The sequence below is a fragment of the Pelobates fuscus genome, chromosome 11, assembly GCF_036172605.1.
Source record: "Pelobates fuscus isolate aPelFus1 chromosome 11, aPelFus1.pri, whole genome shotgun sequence".
Taxonomy (NCBI): Eukaryota; Metazoa; Chordata; class Amphibia; order Anura; family Pelobatidae; genus Pelobates; species Pelobates fuscus.
The window spans coordinates 139,744,403-139,771,333 of record NC_086327.1 but is presented as its reverse complement, the minus strand read 5'-3'; the positions used below and the strand labels follow the sequence as shown (position 1 = coordinate 139,771,333).

The 26,931-nt window shown below is 42.5% G+C and overlaps 1 protein-coding gene across 1 annotated transcript; it reads left to right on the top strand.

Annotated features, from left to right (window-relative positions):
• The first annotated feature begins 426 nt into the window (after window positions 1-426).
• TNFRSF8 (TNF receptor superfamily member 8) lies at window positions 427-26,719 on the top strand. Its single transcript, XM_063435683.1, has 10 exons — window positions 427-483; window positions 3,924-4,005; window positions 9,191-9,319; window positions 9,907-10,062; window positions 10,726-10,810; window positions 11,674-11,858; window positions 12,620-12,742; window positions 22,276-22,301; window positions 25,301-25,487; window positions 26,093-26,719. The coding sequence occupies exons 1-10, from the start codon at window positions 427-429 to the stop codon at window positions 26,368-26,370; spliced, it is 1,308 nt and encodes a 435-aa protein (XP_063291753.1). The 3' UTR covers window positions 26,371-26,719.
• The last annotated feature ends 212 nt before the right edge of the window (window positions 26,720-26,931 follow it).

The window sequence follows — 26,931 nt, the reverse complement described above, 5'->3', positions numbered from 1 at the left end:
GTTCCTGGGCAGCACTGTGTGGGCGCTTCATTAGACTCGCTGGCCTGTATGTTGGGGGCTGGGCAGGAGGTTGTGTGTCTGTGTACCCACCCTCCCCTTTATGTTTATCACTTCTTATAGAATTCAGTAATCACTAAACTAAGAATTACAGTGAACTGAAAACTGATTAACCCCTTAAGGACACATGACATGTGTGACATGTCATGATTCCCTTTTATTCCAGAAGTTTGGTCCTTAAGGGGTTAAAAATAGTCTCTCTGTGACTGTCGCTTAGTTGGACAATGTTTCCAAACCTGCCATATTGGCCTCAATGTATCAAGTCAGTTTTCAACTTACTACAATTTCCTTTTAATGAAAAATGGCCCTCTAATTGGTGCAGCCGGAGCAAAGTACGTTCTGCGGGGCCCAATACGTTGTGTGGAAACTATGAACTGTATTTTACGTTTCCGTAACGCTGGGCTACTTCAGATCACGCTGAATGAGGTAAACATACGGATTTAGCCTGATCTGCTCTTTTTAATCAGTCTTTCTGCTCTCAATGCGATCAAAGAATTTTCAAAGGCCGTGAGATGGTTTTTGTGGTTTAAGGTTTTTTACAACCAGCCCTGAATGACAAGCCTGGAGGGAAATTATGATGATTTAATTAGAAACTCTTACTGACATGAGCTAACCCGAGATAAGAGACATTTCGCAGTATTTTCTGTTTGTGATAGAAGTATAGATTTTGCTATTTCTTAAACAGAATACGTTGAAAACAATGTTGAAACGTGCATTCTATGTATTACTTATTTTACTGGGTTCTTTAACCCCCCTTCAAAGACCTGTGATAAAATGAGAGGGGGTGCGATCTTTTAACGTCAAAGACGTTTGCAATAATATATTATAACAGTAAGTTGGCGAGAAAAAGTCTCGTTCTACGGTGTTATTCCATTTCTTCTTTAGATATCTGCTATTTCCGCCGATATTTTGTAGGTCAGTAAAGTACTCCTCACCGCCCATTGTCTAGCGCAGGGCTACATAAATGGCATACATGGCTGGAACGTCGGATGGTAAATAAGCTCCTATCCTTCCTATCCTCTACTTCTAATGTGTAACAAGAAATCCCATGGAAATGTTCAATATTCCCTTTCCAGTGGATTCCAAATTCAAGTGCAGCAAATAATTTATTGTGGGCTGCAGCCTGGGGCCACAGGGCCATGGGGCCACGGAGCCACTAAAATAGCATTGAATAGAATGAAATATACCAAATTCTGGGACAAAACGCAGCCACTAGTCTAGTGATTAAATCGCTTAAGAATTAATTAATTAATTAATGTGTATATCAGGCCTCTAGGCTGAAACTTTGTATCTTTTTTGATCTCCAATAAAAAAACATTGTTTACCTTCACCTTACATTGTGACACCTGTGGAACTCTACTTCTTGTTGCTCCTGGTGGGCTGCGGAACCCCCTCCACAGAGCTCCTATGTAAATTTACTTGTGTGTTTCACTCCTTTGACTTTATATGTTAAAGGAATACTCCAAACACCATAACCACTGCAGCGTGCAGTAGTGGCTATGATTCTGGGAGTGCCATGGTCTGCCATAAGATTAGTAAACTCCCCTCCCTTTCATGGCTTTACTGTTTAGTGAATGATCCCCCTGATTTGCAAACTATTGGTGCAAGTTGTAAAAACGTGAGTCGGAGCACAATGATTGGTTTAACTTTCAATCTGAGTAACGCCGACCCCACTGTTACTGTAACCAGTTCACAATCCGAGACCCAAGTCATCTCTGGCTGTGACCGTTAGTTTGCGGTGATGAAATGAATTCTGCATTAAATCATGCAGCTAGGATGATGCATGCTGCCTGCGCCGCACAAACTGAGCTTAGTACGCACGCAGATCATGCAAAGAATAACACGTTATTAGACCAATCGTTCACAACCTCACGTCACACTCACAGTCCCCAATTCATAGGATAATTCACTAAAGTAAGAGTTGGATTTTAAATTCAAAGCCAAAATAGCTCAATTGGAAAAAGCTCCATATTATGAATGATTTTAGTCGAAACCTTTAAATTCACTCTATTCACACTAGTGAATAACTTACTCATTTCCCTGTTTTGTTCCAATTCAGACATGAGTGCCCTAAAACCTAAACGGAAGCCACTCTGTGTTTCTTAACTTTGCAAAGGACAAAAATAACTCAAGTGCGATAAACCACAGAAAAAAAGTGTCCTTAATGACTTCATTCATTCTCTTCCAAGAAACGTTAAGGAAAAAGTACGTGGCTATAGTGGCTGAACACGTTTCTCACTGAGGGGTGTACAGCAGGGACGGTGTACCAGTATGTACTTTAACCCCTTAAGGACACATGACGTGTGAAATGTCATGTTTCCCTTTTATTCCAGAAGTAAAGTAATGCGTGGGGGCCAATATATGTCTCCCATATATGTCCCCCATTTATTTGCATAGCCCGTTTACATTTTACAAAGAGGGAGCTGCGCGCCAGTAGCTCCCTCCTTGTAATAAACGAACAAACAAACGAACACCGATATTCGGTGTTTGTTTATTCGTCTGAAATTTCTATTCATTCCTTCGTCTTCCTGACGAATGAATAGACGAAATTCCCAAAGCGAATGCTAAAGTGTTTAACTAGTGTGGGCATATGACGTGTCTCACAGGGACTTCATCTACCCACACAAAGATGGCGGCACCCAAGACCTAGGTCCGGGCACCAAATTAAAATATAGATAATATGGGGGCTTGGGGACATTTGGGGTGACTAGGGGGGACAAGTAGATGTAGTGGAGTTGGGAGGGTTTTAAAAAAAAAAAAAAAAAACTGGATTCGGCTATGACTGTGCTGATCCAACACAGCACAGAGGACACAAATCTTGTTCCTTATACAGTATATCCCATAACGTGTTCAGGAACCACAGAGTACTGTGCCCTGGGTGCCTCTTTCAGAGAGTAATATTCACTTAAGAGTTAGGTTTGAACGGCATAGCATGTTTACTTGTTTACATACAAATATACACGTCTGAAAAATGTATGGATAATATCGAACAAAAAATTGCAGTTGTAAATTATATCTCTAGATATATCAAATTGCAAATGATATAGGATATATGTATCAATGAATCAAGAATATTATTTTGTGATTCATTGATACAGATATCCTATATCATTTTATCATTTTGAGACTTATTGATACCTGCATCCTAAGTAAATCAGTACTGTGTCTCACCGATATATATACCATAACAGCATTTCGTATTCATTTACCTTTTTGTTTTATTTTCTCACTCTGTATTTTGTTTAGCACTTTTGGGTTATTGTTATTTTTATGATACTATTCAGTATACAATAAATTCTTTTTTGTTTTTTGGACCTTTGGTCTTTTTAACTCGTGCTTCAGATTCTCATACATTTTTTGGTTATTATGTAGCACAGGCACACGTTGCTCCCTCCCAATACCTTTTTGGTACACTATTCTCAAGTTTACTGTTAATTTTACTAGGGGTTACCCCCCTGTACTTAGTGTACCTCATTTGGCTGTATAGAGTTAGTTTTCAATAAATTTTATGTAAGCATCTCTAGTACATTTTGCAGTAATTGCTTTTAAAAGAGCTGTCATTGGTTCCGAGTACAAACACGATAATAAAGCCCTCAGAATGTCAGTAGCCAATCAAATGGCACATGTGAGAAGCAAACTAAATTAAATGATTTTAGGGATCAGATGGTAACATGATCAGATGTGCTCCTTGGCCTTAATTAGAATTTAGATCAATATCAGACTGGCTTCTAATATCATTTTATATATATACGGTGTCTTCCAAAAACATTGTAGCTCTACAGGACAAACAGCATAGCAATTTATATTCGTACTTTAAGCATTACTGTATTTTTTAAAATTTTTTCATTTTTTTTTTTTTATCTAAGGTGACAGGTGGACGTGTGACCTGTTCCAGTGCGGAATATTACAATGAAAAGCTAGGGGAATGTTGCGCAGTCTGCCAGACAGGTCAGTAAACTTACCATATACCCCCACCAATAATATATCTATACAGGATGTGATCACGTGGGTTTTTGGGATTTGAAATTAAGCTGTTGGCTTTCTTCACTAAGTCACACCAAGCACAAATGTCCATATTGCCTGTAACACACCGCTGTGCAGAGATCGGAACACACTCAGCGCTTCGACACAAAGTTAAGTGAGCTTTGTGATTAGCTGAGTCCCCTAACGGTATGGGCGGTAAGGGCGGGCTCACCGATAAACCTGCAAACTTAATTTCAGAAAATGCAGAAACTGTGGTTATCGTTATCCCTTTGTTTTATTTCTGGTTTATTTTATTTACCAATATATTGCATTAATAATGTATGAACCAGTCCCCGGAGTCTCTCTCAGTGTTTGGGATTGGTCACAGGAGTCTCTCTCAGTGTTTGGGATTGGTCACAGGAGTCTCTCTGTGTTTGGGATTGGTCCCAGAAGTCTCTCTGTGTTTGGGATTGGTCCCAGAAGTCTCTCTGTGTTTGGGATTGGTCCCAGGAGTCTCTCTCAGTGTTTGGGATTGGTCCCAGGAGTCTCTCTCTCAGTGTTTGGGATTGGTCCCAGGAGTCTCTCTCTCAGTGTTTGGGATTGGTCCCAGGAGTGTCTCTCTCCCAGTGTTTGGGATTGGTCCCAGGAGTCTCTCTCAGTGTTTGGGATTGGTCACAGGAGTCTCTCTGTGTTTGGGATTGGTCCCAGAAGTCTTTCTCTAAGTATTTGGGATTGGTCACAGAAGTCTCTCTCATTGGTTGGGATTGGTCCCAGGAGTGTCTCTAAGTGTTTGGGATTGGTCCCAGGAGTCTCTCTCAGTGTTTGGGATTGGTCCCAGGAGTCTCTCTCAGTGTTTGGGATTGGTCCCAGGAGTGTCGCTCTCCCAGTGTTTGGGATTGGTCCCAGGAGTCTCTCTCAGTGTTTGGGATTGGTCCCAGGAGTCTCTCTCTCAGTGTTTGGGATTGGTCCCAGGAGTGTCTCTCAGTGTTTGGGATTGGTCCCAGGAGTGTCTCTCAGTGTTTGGGATTGGACAATCTCATATCTTACTGGAAGGGGTTCTATAGGATGGGTGATGTTTCCTCATTCTACTCCCCAAATCTCAGCTACCTCATTTCTTTTGTAGGAAATGGCGAAACCTGGGTGAATTTTAGGATTCTCAGTGGATTGTTGAGACTATCAGACAGGATTATTTACTAAAGCAAGAATTCAGAGTGAATTTTAAATTTAAAGCCAGAGTAACCGAACTGAAATCATAGGTTGATTACAGAATTGTTCTAGTTTGGCTACTTTAGGCTCCACTAATAAAATCCAGAATGTTGGCATGTGCTCTGGGTCAATGCACGTTGTCCATAACGCTAATTATCCCAATATCAGACCTGACAATGTTGGCATGTGCTCTGGGTCAATGCGCATTGTCCGTGATGCTAATTATCCCAATACCAGACCTGATAATGTTGGCAAGCGCTCTGGGTCAATGTGTGTTGTCCATGACGGTAATTATCCCAAAATCAGACCTGACAATGTTGGCATGTGCTCTGGGTCAATGTGTGTTGTCAATGACGCTAATTATGCCAGTATCAGACCTGACAATGTTGGCATGTGCTCTGGGTCTATGCGCATTGTCCATGACGCTAATTTCCCAATATCAGACCTGACAATGTTGGCATGTGCTCTGGGTCAATGCGCATTGTCCATGATGCTAATTATCCCAATATCAGACCTGACAATGTTGGCATGTGCTCTGGGTCAATGCGCGTGGTCCATGTTGCTAATTATCCCAATATCTGACCTAACAATATTGGCATGTGCTCTGGGTCATTGTGCGTTGTCCATGACGCTAATTTCCCAATATCAGACCTGACTATGTTGGCATGTGCTCTGGGTCATTGTGCGTTGTCCATGACGCTAATTTCCCAATATGAGACCAGACAATGTTGGCATGTGCTCTGGGTCAATGAGAGTTGTCTATGACGCTAATTTTCCCAATATCAGACCTGATAATGTTGGCATGTGCTCTGGGTTAATGCGCGTTGTCCATGACGCAAATTATCCCAATACCAGACCTGATAATGTTGGCATGTTCTCTGGGTCAATGCGCATTGTCCATGACGCTAATTATCCCAATATCAGACCTGACAATGTTGGCATGTGCTCTGGGTCAATGAGAGTTGTCTATGATGCTAATTTTCCCAATATCAGACCTGACAATGTTGGCATGTGCTCTGGGTCAATGCGAGTTGTCCATGACGCTAATTATTCCAATATCAGACCTGACAATGTTAGCATGTGCTCTGGGTTAATGCGCGTTGTCCATGATGCTAATTATCCCAATACCAGACCTGATAATGTTGGCATGTGCTCTGGGTCAATGCGAATTTGTCCATGACGCTAATTATCCCAATACTAGACCTGATAATGTTGGTATGTTCTCTGGGTCAATGCGCATTGTCCAGGACGCTAATTATTCCAATACCAGACCTGATAATGTTTGCATGCGCACTGGGTCAATGTGCGCTGTCCATGACGCTAATTATCCCAATATCAGACCTGACAATGTTGTCATGCGCTCTGGGTCAATGCGCGTTGTCCATGACGCTAATTATCCCAATACCAGACCTGATAATGTTGGCATATGCTCTGGGTCTATGCGCGTTGTCCATGATGCTAATTATCCCAATATCAGACCTAGCAATGTTGGCATGTGCTCTGGGTCAATGCGCATTGTCCATGACGCTAATTATCCCACTATCAAACCTGACAATGTTGGCATGTGCTCTGGGTCATTGTGCGTTGTCCATGACGCTAATTATCCCAATATCAGACCTGACAATGTTGGCATGTGCTCTGGGTCAATGAGAGTTGTCTATGACGCTAATTTTCCCAATATCAGACCTGACAATGTTGGCATGTGCTCTGGGTTAATGCGAGTTGTCCATGACGCAAATTATCCCAATACCAGACCTGATAATGTTGGCATGTTCTCTGGGTCAATGCGTGTTGTCCATGATGCTAATTATCCCAATATCAGACCTGACAATGTTGGCATGTGCTCTGGGTCAATGAGAGTTGTCCATGACGCTAATTATCCCAATATCAGACCTGACAATGTTGGCATGTGCTCTGGGTCAATGCGCATTGTCCGTGATGCTAATTATCCCAATACCAGACCTGATAATGTTGGCAAGCGCTCTGGGTCAATGTGTGTTGTCCATGACGGTAATTATCCCAAAATCAGACCTGACAATGTTGGCATGTGCTCTGGGTCAATGTGTGTTGTCAATGACGCTAATTATGCCAGTATCAGACCTGACAATGTTGGCATGTGCTCTGGGTCTATGCGCATTGTCCATGACGCTAATTTCCCAATATCAGACCTGACAATGTTGGCATGTGCTCTGGGTCAATGCGCATTGTCCATGATGCTAATTATCCCAATATCAGACCTGACAATGTTGGCATGTGCTCTGGGTCAATGCGCGTGGTCCATGTTGCTAATTATCCCAATATCTGACCTAACAATATTGGCATGTGCTCTGGGTCATTGTGCGTTGTCCATGACGCTAATTTCCCAATATCAGACCTGACTATGTTGGCATGTGCTCTGGGTCATTGTGCGTTGTCCATGACGCTAATTTCCCAATATGAGACCAGACAATGTTGGCATGTGCTCTGGGTCAATGAGAGTTGTCTATGACGCTAATTTTCCCAATATCAGACCTGATAATGTTGGCATGTGCTCTGGGTTAATGCGCGTTGTCCATGACGCAAATTATCCCAATACCAGACCTGATAATGTTGGCATGTTCTCTGGGTCAATGCGCATTGTCCATGACGCTTATTATCCCAATATCAGACCTGACAATGTTGGCATGTGCTCTGGGTCAATGAGAGTTGTCTATGATGCTAATTTTCCCAATATCAGACCTGACAATGTTGGCATGTGCTCTGGGTCAATGCGAGTTGTCCATGACGCTAATTATTCCAATATCAGACCTGACAATGTTAGCATGTGCTCTGGGTTAATGCGCGTTGTCCATGATGCTAATTATCCCAATACCAGACCTGATAATGTTGGCATGTGCTCTGGGTCAATGCGAATTTGTCCATGACGCTAATTATCCCAATACTAGACCTGATAATGTTGGTATGTTCTCTGGGTCAATGCGCATTGTCCAGGACGCTAATTATTCCAATACCAGACCTGATAATGTTTGCATGCGCACTGGGTCAATGTGCGCTGTCCATGACGCTAATTATCCCAATATCAGACCTGACAATGTTGTCATGCGCTCTGGGTCAATGCGCGTTGTCCATGACGCTAATTATCCCAATACCAGACCTGATAATGTTGGCATATGCTCTGGGTCTATGCGCGTTGTCCATGATGCTAATTATCCCAATATCAGACCTAGCAATGTTGGCATGTGCTCTGGGTCAATGCGCATTGTCCATGACGCTAATTATCCCACTATCAAACCTGACAATGTTGGCATGTGCTCTGGGTCATTGTGCGTTGTCCATGACGCTAATTATCCCAATATCAGACCTGACAATGTTGGCATGTGCTCTGGGTCAATGAGAGTTGTCTATGACGCTAATTTTCCCAATATCAGACCTGACAATGTTGGCATGTGCTCTGGGTTAATGCGAGTTGTCCATGACGCAAATTATCCCAATACCAGACCTGATAATGTTGGCATGTTCTCTGGGTCAATGCGTGTTGTCCATGATGCTAATTATCCCAATATCAGACCTGACAATGTTGGCATGTGCTCTGGGTCAATGAGAGTTGTCCATGACGCTAATTATTCCAATATCAGACCTGACAATGTTGGCATGTGCTCTGGGTCAATGCGAATTTGTCCATGACGCTAATTATCCCAATATCAGACCTGATAATGTTGGCATGTGCTCTGGGTCAATGTGCGCTGTCCATGACGCTAATTATCCCAATATCAGACCTGACAATGTTGGCATGCGCTCTGGGTCAATGTGCGCTTTCCATGACGCTAATTATCCCAATATCAGACCTGACAATGTTGGCATGTGCTCTGGGTCAATGCGCGTTGTCCATGACGCTAATTATCCCAATACCAGACCTGACAATGTTGGCAGACAGAAAAGAAAAAGACTGAACCCGCATCTCACATGTTCTTTTCTTTTTATTTAGGATTTGAGAAACGTAATTTGTGCGTTAAAGACCCAAGTAAGGATTGCAAGCAGCCATGTCCTAAGGGATATTACATCAACTGGGAAGATCGTCCAGCTAGATGTTGCTACTGCGCCAATTGCAAGCAAGGTAATTAATTCTAACGATCGAGACTTGGGGTCGACTGCACTCAGCTTAGATTATATTATTTTCCTGGAAATTTTATCAAATTGCATCTGATCAATCCACCAGGGAGGACAAAGTTAGCTATTGATGTTCTAAACATTTCTCTTTCAATGTAGAATCCATTTAGTAGAGATATAAATCTGAGGCAGAGGCTACAGAAACATTGGAAAGCACTGTTTCTAGAAGGTCATGGTCACACTCAAAGTATTGTTCTTTTAATATTCCTGTAAAATGTAGATTTTTGGGAATTCAAATTGAATTTCAAATTTTAAACCAAAATAGCCAAACCCAAAAAAACTTTGAGAATATTTCTGATTCAACTATTTTGGCCTTAAAATTTAAAATGCTCTTTGAATTTCCCTGTAACCCTCTACCTAGGAAACGATGAGTTCACCTCAAAACAGCTAAGACTGGAGGTTGACACTTTTATACCTCAAAGCAGTTTGGTTACCATGGCAACCAGTGCAGGCCTCCTATTATAGAGTGTTTAGGAGTTTCATATCTCCGTTACTTTACGTCTGTTCTGGTAACAATGTTTATGTGTCTTCCAGATCCTGATCTTATAGAAGTACAACCTTGTTCCACCAGTTCCAACGCAATTTGCCATTGTCGACCTGGTTTCTACTGTAAAACCCCTTTAGAGAATACGTGTGCGCGGTGCGTGTCCCACCAGAAATGTTCGCCGGGATTCAGGGTAAAGAAAGCAGGTAATGGGTGCGAGAAAAATGCTTACAGGTCAACTCTACAACCAGGCCCAAGGGTGGACAGAGTAATGTAAAACTAGAACAGTTTTTAAACAAATACTATTCTATAAAATGATATTCTTCTTCGTTACGCACATGCCGGTATCACTCATTATAACACTTTCCTGTTGTATAAAAGAGTTTTTATTTCATACGTTAGTCTTGTGATCTCTGTGATTTTGCTTTATCTTTATTTGAACAATGTGAGACCTGTTTTCGCGCTCCTAACAATGTCTACGGTGGTTATAGTGCAGAGAGTGAATGTCTACGGTGGTTATAGTGCAGAGAGTGATGTATCCAGGGATGTAATTATGAGATGCAGTGTTATAGATAATCAATAGGATTAGGGTGGCTGTGGGTTAGGGATGTTTATATTTAGGGGGATTTGGTGTTAATAGAGCCTACAAATACATACTCTCTAGCTAACCTTAACTCTGGTGACACTGCCCTATTGAGCACAGCGCCATTCCCGTGCCATTAAATGATGATGAATAAATCTAAACTTTATATCCACATTCTGCGATTAGACTGACACTGTATAAATACCAATAAGAATAATATATGGTCCGGGTCCCATACTACATAGTATGTATATAAAAAACGTCAAATCAATGTCTCTGTTTGCAGGGAACGCATTCAATGACACAGTGTGTGAAGAGTGTCCACTAGGATCAAATTCCGATGGTTCTGAAGGATGTAAATCTCACACAACGTAAGGACTAACTCCATGAAACCTTCATATGGCCAGGGAATAGCCATGGGTGGGATCTCAGGGTATTATATCACATGGCTGGGATCTCAGTGTGTTATATTACATGGCTAGGATCTTAGTGTGTTATATAGCATGGTTGGGATCTCAGTGTATTAAATCACATGGCTGGAATCTCAGGGTATTATATCACATGGCTAGGTTCTCAGGGTATTATATCATATGGCTGGGATCTCAGGGTATTATATCATATGGCTGGGATCTCAGGGTATTATATCACATGGCTGGGATCTTAGTGTGTTATGTCACACGGCTGGGATCTCAGGGTATTGTATCACATGGCTGGGATCTCAGGGTATTATATCACATGGCTGGGATCTCAGGGTATTATATCACATGGCTGGGATCTCAGGGTATTATATCACATGGCTGGGATCTCAGGGTATTTTATCACATGGCTGGGATCTCAGGGTATTATATCACATGGCTGGGATCTCAGTGTGTTATATCACATGGCTGGGATCTCAGGGTATTTTATCACATGGCTGGGATCTCAGGGTATTATATCGCATGGCTAGGTTCTCAGGGTATTATATCATATGGCTGGGATCTCAGGGTATTATATCACATGGCTGGGATCTCAGGGTATTATATCACATGGCTGGGATCTCAGGGTATTATATCACATGGCTGGGATCTCAGGATATTATATCACATGGCTGGGATCTCAGGGTATTATATCACATCGCTGGGATCTCAGGGTATTATATCACATGGCTTGGATCTCAGGGTATTTTAGTCAAAAATAATAGAAAACACATCATTTTATATCAAAAGAAAAATAACAGCATTTGCATTTTTTTCAGTCGACTTCTCAAACCAACAATGCAGAATTTTGTACCAAATGAAACGAGTAAACGTACACCCGGTCTCTATTTAACTGCCCACAAACCCCTCACAACCCGGCCTCAACATGTGACTGTCAGTCACTCAATGGCAACAACTGAATCTGACTCTATGTCTTTGGTACCAACTGTTACGGCAGATACTGGTATGTAAAATACGGGAAAAAGTTTTCTTTCTACCAATTTGATTGTAAGTGTGTAATGTACGCCTGCCGAAAAGGATATGAGTAACTCTCACTGTCAGAAAGATGTCTAAATAGTAACTAATAATCATTATTCTGGCAATGACATAATAGGACTCGGAGGATGTCCCCCAATTGCCCAATTCTTTCACAGCAGCAAACTGTGTGATTCTGAAATCCTGAGACTCACCCTTAGAAACTTGATATTCATCTTGAAACCCCGTTAACATGGCCTGTGGCAGTGTGAGGGAACACTGCTACATTAGCCCCAGAATGGCACTCTCGGTGTTCCCTGACTAGAGGGGGTTAAAAATCAGGTTGCTCTAATACATCAATTAGGGAGCTACATAAACCCTATGCAGAGGGAAATCAGTCTCTTCTGTGAAGAGCTGGGGTGGAGACAGAGAGACAGAGAGACAGAGAGACAGAGAGACAGAGAGACAGAGAGACAGAGAGACAGAGAGACAGAGAGACAGCTGGAACTGTGTGGAAAGTAAAGGTATTTTACAAGCCTTTATTTTTATTTGTTAAACTACTGGGGTCAGCTTTTTGCCCATGCACACGGGAGCCTGCCCATTCATTTTGATGATCTGCCCATTGACACAGACATCCTGATACATTCTATTACTGCTTCAGGTTCCAAGCCACTTGTAAAACACCCCGCCTGTTAGTGTATACTCCCCTAACATGTGTACCTGTGCTGATATGTGTTTATACTTTTCCAGGTACTTTGTTTCCGTGGTACATCGTGGGGGGGATTATCTGTTTACTGATCCTGGTAATAAGTCTCAGATTTGCTTGGAAGCAGAATATTTGGAAAATGAAACCATTGATTTCAAATCAGAAAGGTAAGAGATTAGCTAATCATTTTCAGACATTTCATCACAAAGGATCCTGTTTTTCTATTTAGTAACATTATAAAATAAACCGTCAGAGAATGCAGCAGGAAGTATCTAAGGTACCGGCCACCAACTGACCTATCAATGCACCCCCTACCGGTGTTTATCTACAGATTATTTCTTTATTGTGGTTCTTTGAATTCAATTCATTGCACCAACTCACGCTGCTAGTATAATGGAGGGGCGTCAAGAATCCCTTGCTGCTAATAACATCAACTGTCATTGTAGCGGAGTAACAGGGGTTAATCCAAGAGTCCTCCGCTGGTAATCAAGATTCAGCATACAGAAGGCAGGAAACACGGCATAATTCCCATTCCCAATGACTAGACGACACATAGCCTGGGAGTCAACTGATTTTTAATAGCACCATCTCTGCTTTTATGTGATTCTCCCATGCAAGGGAGGCAACTACCATAATTACTACATTACCCAATCACATAGACGGTACCTCCCCCACATCTCCTCCCCTTAGCTTAACAGTTAACATCATTAAAATGTATACCTTTTTCCCCAATTCTTGGATGTACCCCAAATATGATAGGCACACCTTTAAATGGGGTACCCCTGATCTGGGTGAGAAACATAATCAAAAATCACCCAGATCAGAATTACATCATGCGCCCAACACTTAGAAATACAACGGAAAATACTATACCGCTGGTACTTAGTGCCAGAAAAGATACACAAAATATGGCCCGCCTCCACAAACCTGTGTTGGCGGTGTGAAGGACATGGTGGACATGTCCCACGTTGGCTCCTCTATGGACACAAGCCCTCAAACTCATGTCGGACCTGATCGGCCACCAAGTAGACAAAACCCCTGCACTATGCCTTCTTTATGTGTTTCCTGAAAAAATGTCCAAGACTCACCGTGCGTTGCTATACCACACGCTCACCTCAGTACATATCCTTATAGCAAGACAGTGGAAATCCAGGGACGTACCATCGTATACACATCTGATAAACCAAATTGCACTCAATTCGACATATGAAGCTATGCACCAACATCAGTTTGGTCTAAAACCTACAATAGCGCAGGCAAAACACATATGGGAAGCATACATCATACACACGAACAACCCTATAAATAACGGCTAATGGTGGTGGCGAACGTCATCTGTGGTGCGGTGTTGGCTGGAACTGGTTCCACCAGGAGACTGGACAACGCATTGAAGATGGAAATGGCTCGCTAGAAGACCCCCCTCCCATGCGCAAGGCAACCTGCCACATCGGCAAGATACCCTAGGGTCACCACATCCCCCAGACTATCCCCTCCTTCCTCCCCTCCCTCCTCTTTCTGTACCCCCTCTTACTTCACAATTCCCCACAAAATGTTCGGGGCATGTTTTTTGTTCTATGTATTGTTTTGATACCAAATGCAAGCACTATAATGTGATGTCCACGGTAAATGTAACCAACCATAACTTCCTCTGTTAAGTTAAAAAGGAAATTTTGAAGACACACTTGCATTAATGTTGTGAACGCAAGTCCCAATTAAAATTGTCAAATAAAAAAAAATATATAAAATCACCCAGATCAGACCAGGGGTTCGGGAGTTATGGAGAGGTAAAGATTTGACCGACCGCACGGGCAAAGGAGCCGAAAATAGTTCCATGAGTTTTGGCCCTGCGGTCGGTCTCTGTTCATACATCAAAAGTCCCGAAAGTCTATGCCATCCAGTGCTTAGTTAGCATTCGGATGAATCCCCTAATTCGTGGGATTCATCGTATCGAACGGCGGGCCGTTCGTGGGTTTTAACCCCTTCAGGACGGGTGACAGACCTCGTCCGTCACGCGGTAAAATTAACCCCAGATCGCCGCAATTGCGTCTCAAATGGCTGCGTCTCAAATGTGCCCCTTCCACATCCACAAATACCTGGCAAAGGTACATACGGGGTATTGCTGTAATCTGCCGATATAGCTGAGCAACATATGAAGTATTATACAGTCGTAGTACACATAAGGTTTGCAAAATATACTGCGCAAACTCACTTTGTGTGTCAAAAAGGCAGAAAAAACGCTTATTACCACTACACTTGGTACAAGCTAGCGGAAAAATTATCCCACGCTAAGGTTCAAAATATGCCTTTTGAAATACCCTGGGATGTGTTCTTTAAGAAATCGTATGCCTTTATGGTGTAGTTGTAATATGTAGCCTGCTCAAGTGCTCCAAAGTGGAACACGGACACATCAAAACCCTCCATGGAAATTCACACTTAAAAACGTAAACTTGTCACGTCTCTTTTACAGCACTGTAACTTCACAAAATATTGCCAAAGACATACAATGGGGGGTCATTTTACTCAGAAGACTAAGCTGAGCATAATTTGGGGGGTTTGAACTTAGTGGCAGATATGAAATATACAAAATGCCCAGCAAAAATGTAATCTGTATGTAACAAAAAAGCCCCAAATATTTTTTTACCACATACTTTGGCATATATTGGTGAAAAAATGGGGGCATGTTAAGGCACAATATGCACTATATGAGATACCCTGGAGTGTCTACTTTTACAAATGGTAGGCCTTTGTGTGGGGTTTTTGAACAGTCAAACTGTTATAATACCCCAAATGGAAGCATTGGCTCATTAAATCCGTCTCTCAAAATTCTACTGTGAATACTGAAAAGGACAGGTCTCCTGTATGGCACTGTAGCTTCACGAAATAGTGCCAAAGACATACAAAGGGGGTGTCATTTTACTCAGCAGATGTAACTGAACACATAATAAAACTTTGTACAGGAATAGCACACACCAACTTTACAAAATACACATGAGAAGTTCTTTGTTATAAGTCTCTGTGCCAAAAACCAAAAAAAACAGAATTTTTCTCCAATATTTTTTTTTTTTTAATTCTTTATTTTATTATGCAAATGCCCACATTGCCACAATAGCAAACATAGGCATATTTAGTAACAGGTTTCATCAGTGGGTTGGCATTAGTAAGTATTGCACATTTTCATTTTTTTTATCGTCGTGGTGTCAGCTATTAAGCCGGGCATGACTGGTCCAGAGGGAACCAGTGAATGTGTTGTCCTGGAGTGCAGATCAGGCATGTGTAGTGTTGTGTGTGTGTGTGTTCAAGGGTATTGACCTACAAGGCGAGACTTTGGGTGTATGGCATGAGGTCTGTTGTGTCTACCTATTTTGTCTGTCTGTCGAGTCCCCAGTATGGGAGGGAGCTGTCACTACAGCTGTGGGTTGCCTCTGGCTGGTATGCATCCCCTATTGGGGACTACCCCCAACCCCTTGTGTGAGTCTGTCTGTTTGTGTTATAGGGTTTGGGCTGGGGGGGCGGGTGCATTTCTGTTTGTGTTATAGGGTTTGGGCTGGGGGGAGGGGGGGTGCATTTTTTCTCCAATATTTAGCAGAGGTTGGTGGTGAAATGGCTACGTAGAAAGTGTCAAAACAACCTTAGGTAAATAGCCTGTGATGTCCACTTTATATAAATATATACTTTTGTGTGGCAATTTAGTTTTCTTTTTTTTTTTTTTTTTAATTCTTTATTTTTGTAGTGCACGCATATAGAACAGACAGGCTCGAGGTACCCCAAAGGCAATCCTCAGGCTCTTCCCACGCGAACATGCGGGGTGTATTCGTAACTGGCACATTTTTTTTTTTTATCAGGCTTAGTAAACGTATAAGTAGGTTATCACTTTACATGTGTAAAATTAACATGCTAGAACTGGATAGCTTATTTCCACCTAGGAGGTACCATTGTAATGTGTATATTAGCAAACTAGGCACATGCTGTAAATACGGATACATTACAGGTAAGCTGGCACATTTTTAGTTATCAGGCTTAATAAACATATAAGTAGGTTATCACTTTAAATGAGTGTAAATAACATGCTAGAACTGGAGAGCTGATTTCCACATAGGAGGTACACTTGTAGTGTGTATGTTAGCAAAAAACAGCAAATAAGCAAAGCAGTAGTGAAGGCTGACAGAATATGGTCATGCTTGCATACTTCTGGATTGAGGGAAGCAAGAAAAAAAAAAAAAACATGGGGGGGGGGAGAAGAGAGCATTAATTTAGTCAAAGCCAATGTATTAAACATTATGTTAGGATATTAAGACAACAATTGTGCTAAACTGGCTATGATTTCAAAAATACATGGTTATTAAGTTGCCTGATCTGCAGTTGCGTTGTGGAAGCAGGCACAGTTTATTTATCAGCTTCCATCTTCACGGCGATGAGATCGTGCGCTGGTGGTATGCCTGGCTCTCTGCTCATCCGATCCCCGTGAGGGGCCAAGGCTGGGTGCAGCTGCGCTAAAACAGTGGTAGGAGTGGTAGTCACTTTGGCTCCGCTGGCACTGCAATTGAGTATGTGAGTATGTGTTATTCGTGTATGATTGTGCATTGTGTCCAAGTTTGTTTCCCCCAGTAGGTCCCTGGATAGTGTGTCTGGATGTTGAGGTCTAGTGGGTGTAGGTGTGTGGGGTGAGTCTTGTTACAACCGGGGATTCACGGAGGTGTGTGTGGTGGGACTGCTAAGCTCTGTGTTGTGCTTTGCCTTGCGAAGGGGTTACAGTCCCAGTGTCGGGGTCTTCAGCCGATGCCTTGTGGAATCGCTGATGCCTCTTGGTGTGGTGAGTTGTGCCTCGTGCTCTGTAACTCGGGTGTACAGTGAAGGAGGGCACTCGTGTAGAGGGCCAGTGCCCCTGGTAAGTAGCGTAGAGTCCTGGTTGTGATGCGGGATTGTTGGTGTGGTCGCCGGTTTCTGCCTGTCTGGTGCGGTTGTTTGCTGGCATCCACCTTTGTAAGCTTTCCTTTCCGCTGTCTTCTCGGCATGTCTGGGTGTGCTGTGCCCCTCATGAGTTTGAGCCGGGTCGCTGTGTATCGTTGAGGCCGCATTTGGAGCTGTACCTCAAGTGTCGCTTGGATTTTATTAGCTTTGTGCGGGCCGTGTGTGGGCACCGCATTGCGCCATATCGATGTTAGTGGGGCCAACCTGTGCAGGCGTTTACCCATCTTGCGAGTGGAGTGTGGGGAGTTTGCCCTGTCCCTCTCTGTGCTTCTATGTGTTGGACCCTGCAGCGTGTCTCTGGGTGGGGATTCCATTTGGGGAGATCGCATCAAAGCCTCCAGCTTCTCCCAGAGGGCACCGAAGATGCGGTCGTATCGACGCTTAATTTCCCTCTCGGCTATACGCAGAGCTGAGGTATGTGGGCTGGTCGCCATCTTGTATTCCCCACATGCGGCCTCTGTGTTTCGCGGTCGTGTTTCTTGTACGGTTGTACGATTGCTCGTGTGGGGGAGGACCGGGATAACCCCCGCCGGTCCAAAGGGGGGGGAACGTGGGCTCTGGGTCCTGTTTCCAGGCATTCTCTCCTGCGCCTGCTATTCTGGTAGGCCTCGCCAGAGTGTCGGGAGCGTACCGGGTAGGTAGTCGCTTGTTGGGTATCGGTGAGTTCGCCCTGGTATCCCCCATCTCTTGGTGGCTTCTGTGTGGCTTTTAAAAGCAGTTTCATTGGCTTTGTGGTGTTTTTTCTGGCGCTTGTCTTGGGAGCCGTGGAGATTAGCGTCCGCTCGGCTCTGCGGTCAGGCCCCGCCCCATTTAGTTTTCTTTTATGGCTATGAAGCTTTCAAGACAAACATACCAAATTCTAAAATTGCTCCACATTAAAAGTTTATTTTACTCCTTGTGCTTTGTGACCTGTAACTACCAAAAAAACCTTAAAATCCCAGACACATTATATATTCTGTAAATCAGAACAACTAAATGAATTTATTTTTAATTGCTTTCTTTAACCTGCACTAATTATGCACACATTATTATTGCAAAAACTGTAAAAAAAAAACACAATTTTTTAATTTTTTTTGCATTTTTCTGTATTTTTTTTATAATAAATAAGCATTTATATATATATATATATATATATATATATATATATATATATATATATAATATCAAATGAAAGCCCTTTCTGTCCTTTAAAAAACAGTATATAATATGTGTCGGTGCAATAAATGAGAGAGATGCAAATTGCAGTTGAACGCAAACAGCAAGAAAATGCAAAAATTGCTTGTGTCATTAAGCGTAAGACAAGCTTCTGAAGCTGTGTCCTTAAGGGGTTAATTGGTACTTTCTGTAGCCCTGGAGGTCTTAGCGGTGTTTGGTTAGTCGAGTGTCCGATTTGAGTTCCAGACACTTGACGACCAAACACCGCTATTCGTGCATTTAAGATGGCTGCCGCCGCCACGTGTTCGGCATACAAACGGCGGCCACACACGAACCCTATTTAGCATTTGCAACATTGTTGCATTTCGTTAATGAGAGACACACGACCACATCGGGGTGGTCTCTCATTCGGTATTTGAATCGTTTCCCGAACAGGACGGTGGATATGGTTCGGGAAACGATTGCCTGGTTCATATATCCAACAATAATGATATGGCCATTTCAAAAGTCCCGAGCATAGCTTATTTATATAATGGAAGTCCTTTTCCAGTCTTTTAGTGGCTAGTTTTGCCACAGTCATAGTGTAGTCCCCACCAGTAGTCATAGTAACAGTCAATCACTAGCAACTGCAACAGTATCAGTTAGTCAGCACTAATTACCATGCTACTCGTTACAAACCATCAACTGCCATATGGACATTCACTCCCCATCAACTGCCATATGGACATTCACTCCCCATCAACTGCCAGAATAAACATTCACTCCCCATCAACTGCCAGAATGAACATTCACTCCCCATCAACTGCCATATGGACATTCACTCCCCATCAACTGCCAGAATGAACATTCACTCCCCATCAACTGACAGAATGAACATTCACTCCCCATCAACTGCCAGAATAAACATTCACTCCCCATCAACTGACAGAATGAACATTCACTCCCCATCAACTGCCAGAATGAACATTCACTCCCCATCAACTGCCAGAATAAACATTCACTCCCCATCAACTGCCATATGGACATTCACTCCCCATCAACTGCCATATGGACATTCACTCCCCATCAACTGCCATATGGACATTCACTCCCCATCAACTGCCAGAATAAACATTCACTCCCCATCAACTGCCAGAATAAACATTCACTCCCCATCAACTGCCAGAATAAACATTCACTCCCCATCAACTGCCAGAATGAACATTCACTCCCCATCAACTGCCAGAATGAACATTCACTCCCCATCAACTGCCAGAATGAACATTCACTCCCCATCAACTGCCAGAATGAACATTCACTCCCCATCAACTGCCAGAATGAACATTCACTCCCCATCAACTGCCAGAATGAACATTCACTCCCCATCAACTGCCAGAATGAACATTCACTCCCCATCAACTGCCATATGGACATTCACTCCCCATCAACTGCCATATGGACATTCACTCCCCATCAACTGCCAGAATGAACATTCACTCCCCATCAACTGCCAGAATGAACATTCACTCCCCATCAACTGCCAGAATGAACATTCACTCCCCATCAACTGCCAGAATGAACATTCACTCCCCATCAACTGCCAGAATGAACATTCACTCCCCATCAACTGCCAGAATAAACATTCACTCCCCATCAACTGCCAGAATAAACATTCACTCCCCATCAACTGCCAGAATAAACATTCACTCCCCATCAACTGCCAGAATGAACATTCACTCCCCATCAACTGCCAGAATAAACATTCACTCCCCATCAACTGCCAGAATGAACATTCACTCCCCATCAACTGCCAGAATAAACATTCACTCCCCATCAACTGCCAGAATAAACATTCACTCCCCATCAACTGCCAGAATAAACATTCACTCCCCATCAACTGCCAGAATGAACATTCACTCCCCATCAACTGCCAGAATGAACATTCACTCCCCATCAACTGCCAGAATAAACATTCACTCCCCATCAACTGCCAGAATGAACATTCACTCCCCATCAACTGCCAGAATAAACATTCACTCCCCATCAACTGCCAGAATGAACATTCACTCCCCATCAACTGCCAGAATAAACATTCACTCCCCATCAACTGCCAGAATGAACATTCACTCCCCATCAACTGCCATATGGACATTCACTCCCCATCAACTGCCAGAATGAACATTCACTCCCCATCAACTGCCAGAATAAACATTCACTCCCCATCAACTGCCAGAATGAACATTCACTCCCCATCAACTGCCAGAATGAACATTCACTCCCCATCAACTGCCAGAATGAACATTCACTCCCCATCAACTGCCAGAATGAACATTCACTCCCCATCAACTGCCAGAATGAACATTCACTCCCCATCAACTGCCAGAATGAACATTCACTCCCCATCAACTGCCAGAATGAACATTCACTCCCCATCAACTGCCATATGGACATTCACTCCCCATCAACTGCCATATGGACATTCACTCCCCATCAACTGCCAGAATGAACATTCACTCCCCATCAACTGCCAGAATGAACATTCACTCCCCATCAACTGCCAGAATGAACATTCACTCCCCATCAACTGCCAGAATGAACATTCACTCCCCATCAACTGCCAGAATGAACATTCACTCCCCATCAACTGCCAGAATAAACATTCACTCCCCATCAACTGCCAGAATAAACATTCACTCCCCATCAACTGCCAGAATAAACATTCACTCCCCATCAACTGCCAGAATGAACATTCACTCCCCATCAACTGCCAGAATAAACATTCACTCCCCATCAACTGCCAGAATGAACATTCACTCCCCATCAACTGCCAGAATAAACATTCACTCCCCATCAACTGCCAGAATAAACATTCACTCCCCATCAACTGCCAGAATAAACATTCACTCCCCATCAACTGCCAGAATGAACATTCACTCCCCATCAACTGCCAGAATGAACATTCACTCCCCATCAACTGCCAGAATAAACATTCACTCCCCATCAACTGCCAGAATGAACATTCACTCCCCATCAACTGCCAGAATAAACATTCACTCCCCATCAACTGCCAGAATGAACATTCACTCCCCATCAACTGCCAGAATAAACATTCACTCCCCATCAACTGCCAGAATGAACATTCACTCCCCATCAACTGCCATATGGACATTCACTCCCCATCAACTGCCAGAATGAACATTCACTCCCCATCAACTGCCAGAATGAACATTCACTCCCCATCAACTGCCAGAATGAACATTCACTCAGATTGTTGTTCACGGATACCAAAAACCTACAATGTAGTGCAAATTGACAATCTTAATGTCTTAATGTTCGCTTTAGGCTCTATACGGCATCTCTTATCAAAAGCCTTTGATATTAATATATGTATCGGTGTGACAATAATGAACAACCGAAAAAGGCAAATGCTCTGCCTGTGCGTATTCACAAGGAACATGATGATATTTTTAAATTAATTATGTCACCAGGAGTTAAAAAGAATCTGTTTGCGCTGTCGCATCGTTACCTACATATTATTTAATAACTGTTATTGTATTTTATTTCAATATATTTTAAAAATTCTACATTTCTTTTGCAGGTCTTCAGCTTTATAAATTCCCGTCTGTAAGTATATTTATTGTGTGAATTATACAAGTAAAATAAGGGTTTATGTTAATTAAAATCTATTTTGCAAACCTGCTAACCGGCTGACACTAACTGATAGTGCTAATAATTTATTAACATGTTTTTACTTTTTATTGCAGTTTGAGATGGGCTGAATATTCTCTTATATTTGGATGAGCTTTTCAAATGATTCAATCTTTTTGAATAAACTTTTTTTTTTAAATATTGAAATATAAAAAATATACCAATATATAGGAAAAAAAATTAAATATTCAATCAGTTTAAACATTTAGTCAAAAATAGTAAATCGAGGCCTTCGATATTTTTCCAGCTCAAATTTGCTAATTTTTGACATTTTTTTGATTTAGGGAATTAACCCTTTCGTGTGCTTCGCTAGTTATGACATGAAATCAGTCGAAATTTTGACAAAGTTGGATTCTGACCGTTTTCCACAAACTCCCACAATGCACTGCCAGACTGATCCTATGATCCGCTACTGCAGTGTGTCCGGCGACTTCCGTGGCAATTAGCTCCATTAGTGTCTGGGACTGGGGAAACACAATGTTCAAAGGAGGTTGGAATTACTAAATAGACCACTAGGGGGCACCAGCCCAGGCGATTAGCAAAGCCTGTTTGATTAGACTCAATATGCACAAGAGGGTACCATACTTTATGCATCGGTCATCTGTACTCATAGAGCATACAGCATAGCGTGTCTACTTGAATCTAATACGCAGTTATTGGCAAAATAAAGTTTCCAAAATTTGAATGCACATTAGATCCGATGGTGCATTAGATTCCAGTACGGGGCAAAATTCTCATTTCCCCTTTCGTACTCCCAATCTAATGTGCCAAAATGTGCTGCATTTCATCATTTTTCAATTCCAAAACCTATCCCAACATAGAGCAAGGATCAACTTTACTTATTCTACATCTCTGAGATAATAGCAAGACAGAATGTGGACCCAATGCCACAGCAAAGCAGATAAAGAATAATAAACTGAATATTGCGCACTTTGCTTGAGAATACCCCAAATTCTCCAGTAATTCAGTAAGATTAGCCCAAGCCTACAAACATTGCCAGCTCTGCAGGTTCCATCTCTCTGTAGTAATCTCTGTAGCAGCCACACTTTAATTTTATTACTGAACAATCTGTAGGCTACGTATTCTGAAACTGCACATGATCATTTTCCTCTAAAATACCTCACAATTCGCATCACTGCTAAGGGATGCGAGCAAGACTTTGTTTCTGTGTATCTTCTTGTACAAATGTGCAAAAACATTTTTTGGCTTCCAGGTTTCAAAAATTGAAGTGCGCATTAAATTAGAGTAAGTACGATATTATTAATAATGTGGGGTGGCATCGGTAACTTATCAACTTAGCAGCAACCTATCAAAACTACAATAAAATAACAGTTTAGATAAATAATTTGCTTTATATTTAAGATGGATATACAGTATCTCACAAAAGTGAGTACACTCCTAAGTGGAAATGTCCAAATTGGGCCCAAAGTGTACAATATTTTGTGTGGCCACCATTATTTTCCAGCACTGCCTTAACCCTCACGGGCATGGAGTTCCCCAGAGCTCCACAGGTTGCCACTGGAGTCCTCTTCCACTCCTCCATGAAGACATCACTGAGCTGGTGGATGTTAGAGACCTTGCGCTCCCCCACCTTCCGTTTGAGAATGCCCCACAGATGCTCTATAGGGTTTAGGTCTGGAGACATGCTTGGCCAGTCCATCACCTTTACCTTCAGCTTCTTTAGCAAGGCAGTGGTCATCTTAGAAGTGTGTTTGGGGTCGTTATCATGTTTCGAATACTGCCTTGCGGCCCAGTCTCCCAAGGGAGGGGATCATGCTCTGCTTCAGTATGTCACAGTACATGTTGGCATTCATGGTTCCCTCAATGAACTGTAGCTACCCAGTGCCGACAGCACTCATGCAGGCCCAGACCATGACACTCCCACCACCATGCTTGACTGTAGGCAAGACACACTTATCTTTGTACTTCTCACCTGGTTGCTGCCACACAATCTTTACACCATCTGAACCAAATAAGTTTATCTTGGTCTCATCAGACCACATGACATTGTTCCAGTAAGCCATGTCCTTAGTCTGCTTGTCTTCAGCAAACTTGTGCATCATCTTTACAAGAGGCTTCCTTCTGGGACGACAGCCATGCAGACCAATTTGATGCAGCATGCAGTGTATGGTGTGAGCACTGACAGGCTGACCCCCCCACCCCTTCAACCTCTGCAGCAATGCTGGAAGCACTCATGTGTCTATTTCCCAAAGACAACCTCTGGATATGATGCTGAGCACGTGTACTCAACTTCTTTGGTCGACCATGGCGAGGCCTGTTCTGAGTGGAACCTGTCCTGTGAAAACGCTGTGTGGTGGTGCCCACCGTGCTGCAGCTCAGTTTCAGGGTCTTGGCAATCTTCTTATAGCCTAGGCCATCTTTACTTAGAGTGAAAATTATTTTTTTCAGATCCTCAGAGAGTTCTTTGCAATAAGGGGCCATACTGAACTTCCAGTGACCAGCATGAGAGAGTGTGAGAGTGATAACACCAAATTAAACACACTTGTTCCCCATTCACACCTTAGACCTTGTTACACTAACGAGTCACATGACACAGAGGTGGGAAAATGGATAATTGGGCCCAATTTGGACATTTCCACTTAGGGGTGTACTCACTTTTGTTGCAAACAGTTTAGACATTAATGGCTGTGTGTTGAGTTATTTTGAGAGGACAGCAAATTTACCCTGTTATACAGGCTGTACACTGACTACTTTACATTGTAGCAGAGTGTCATTTCTTCAGTGTTGTCACATGAAAAGATATAATGAGATATTTACAAAAATGTGAGATGTGTACTCACTTTTGCGAGATACTGTATGTATTTTATTTTATGAACTATTATTCCTGTCTTGTTTTGATACCCTCTGTATCGCTGTCAGTGATAATCTATACCTATCACATTTGCCCTTTACAGAAAAAAAACACCAATCTGTTTAAGTACAGAGAGGAACATATGAAGGATGGTTTGCTCTGCAGGGAGAATACCGTCCCAGAGCCAGACGTTTTCGTGAAGAGAGAGACGGAAACGCAGAGTGACTGTGAGCGCCTTCTACGAGATAAGCCGGATGTTCACGACAGGGATCACTTGACTAACAGAATAGGTGAGATTTATAAAGGATCTACAGAGCCAGGAAGGTATAGCTACATATGTAGCTATGACAATACATAAAGTGCAAGAAAAATGCTCGTCTACGAAAGTACTCTGACACATACTGAAAAACTGCTATGGAGAATGGGTTATTTGCATATTTGGAGATTTCTTAAAAGTGACATATTTATAGAGTATTGCTGATCTGACCTAAAAAAAAAAGTGTCACAGAAATTCCCCGGCAGCAGGAGGCTTCTGGCGGATTAAGCAAGTTCAGACTGTCCGAGCCTAGTGGGTGATGTAACTCGCCAACATCCCTTGTAGGCATTGAACACCTAGTACTGGTATGGAATGTCCAAGGGGCAGAGGTTGGACCCCTCTACCTTAGTAAACATCAGATTGAGAAGGCTCCTCGGTGACCAGGTAGTGGAAGATTTCACTGATGTTGCAAGTTCTCAATAGGTTTGAGAAAGGGGAAACCCACTGACACCTGCCTTGAACTAAAAAATAAATTAAAATAAAATAATAATCAGAGTATTTTCAATAGTACCACAGTAATATGTAACATGCCCAAAAACCCAACCTGATTTCATGTTTTTCTGTTTTTGTTTTGTATAGAAAAGATCTACATTATGAAAGCTGACACAGTGCTTGTGGGATCGATCTCAGAAGTTCCAAACCGTCAGATAACTGTATCCAGTGATTCTGAGAGTCATTCAGCTCAAATAACTGTATCCAGCGAGTCTGAAAGTCATTCAGATCAATGTAAAGAGAACACAATGTTTGTGTCACATTACCCCCAACAGGAATCCGGCAAAGGTCCAGTAAATGACCTCATGCTTTCGATTGAAGAGGAGGGAAAGACCAAAAATGATTCTTCGAGTCTGTGTGTGTGACAGTGGGCTAATCCACCGTGAAATGTTTGTCTTGGCAGTCTGCAGATGAATCATCTGTGAGATTTCAGTCTGACGTGACAGAGCTACTTGTTCAACAGGGATTTAATAAGGATGCCAAGTGATTGTAGTTACATCAGGGGAAGTCATAGATGGACCTGAATACAAAGGATTCTGGGAAACAAACTCCCAACCTATGACCAACATCCCCTCTTGAAAGTGGTTATGAATGGGCCAGAATGTTGGCAGCGCAGATCAGTTTAATCCTGTCAGGAGTACATGCACTGCACGTTTGTAGGTCAACTGTCATGTATTCACAGGAATTGTGAAGATAAATGGATTTTGCAGTGTTTTTATTTAAACTGATGTACATGGAAGATTGTAGTGTACAGAGATGGTTTTGTCACCACTTGCACCATAGCTGGCCACATGTGGCCCCTTTGCTCTCGCTGTAGAACAGGTCTCATAATTTGACTTGCAGGGAATTATGGGAAAGGTAGTACAATGACAGCCATTGGATCATGGCCCGGATATTTGCATCGATAATAAAATGTTACAACTGGC

Bases quoted from the DNA above. Each gene is read 5' to 3' on its own strand.
- TNFRSF8 (XM_063435683.1), top strand. From the start codon at position 427: ATGAACTGTATTTTACGTTTCCGTAACGCTGGGCTACTTCAGATCACG. The intron at 484-3,923 runs GTAAACATACGG...TTTTTATCTAAG, and splicing joins TTCAGATCACGCTGAATGAG to GTGACAGGTGGACGTGTGAC. The intron at 22,302-25,300 runs GTAAGTATATTT...TGCCCTTTACAG, and splicing joins AGCTTTATAAATTCCCGTCT to AAAAAAAACACCAATCTGTT.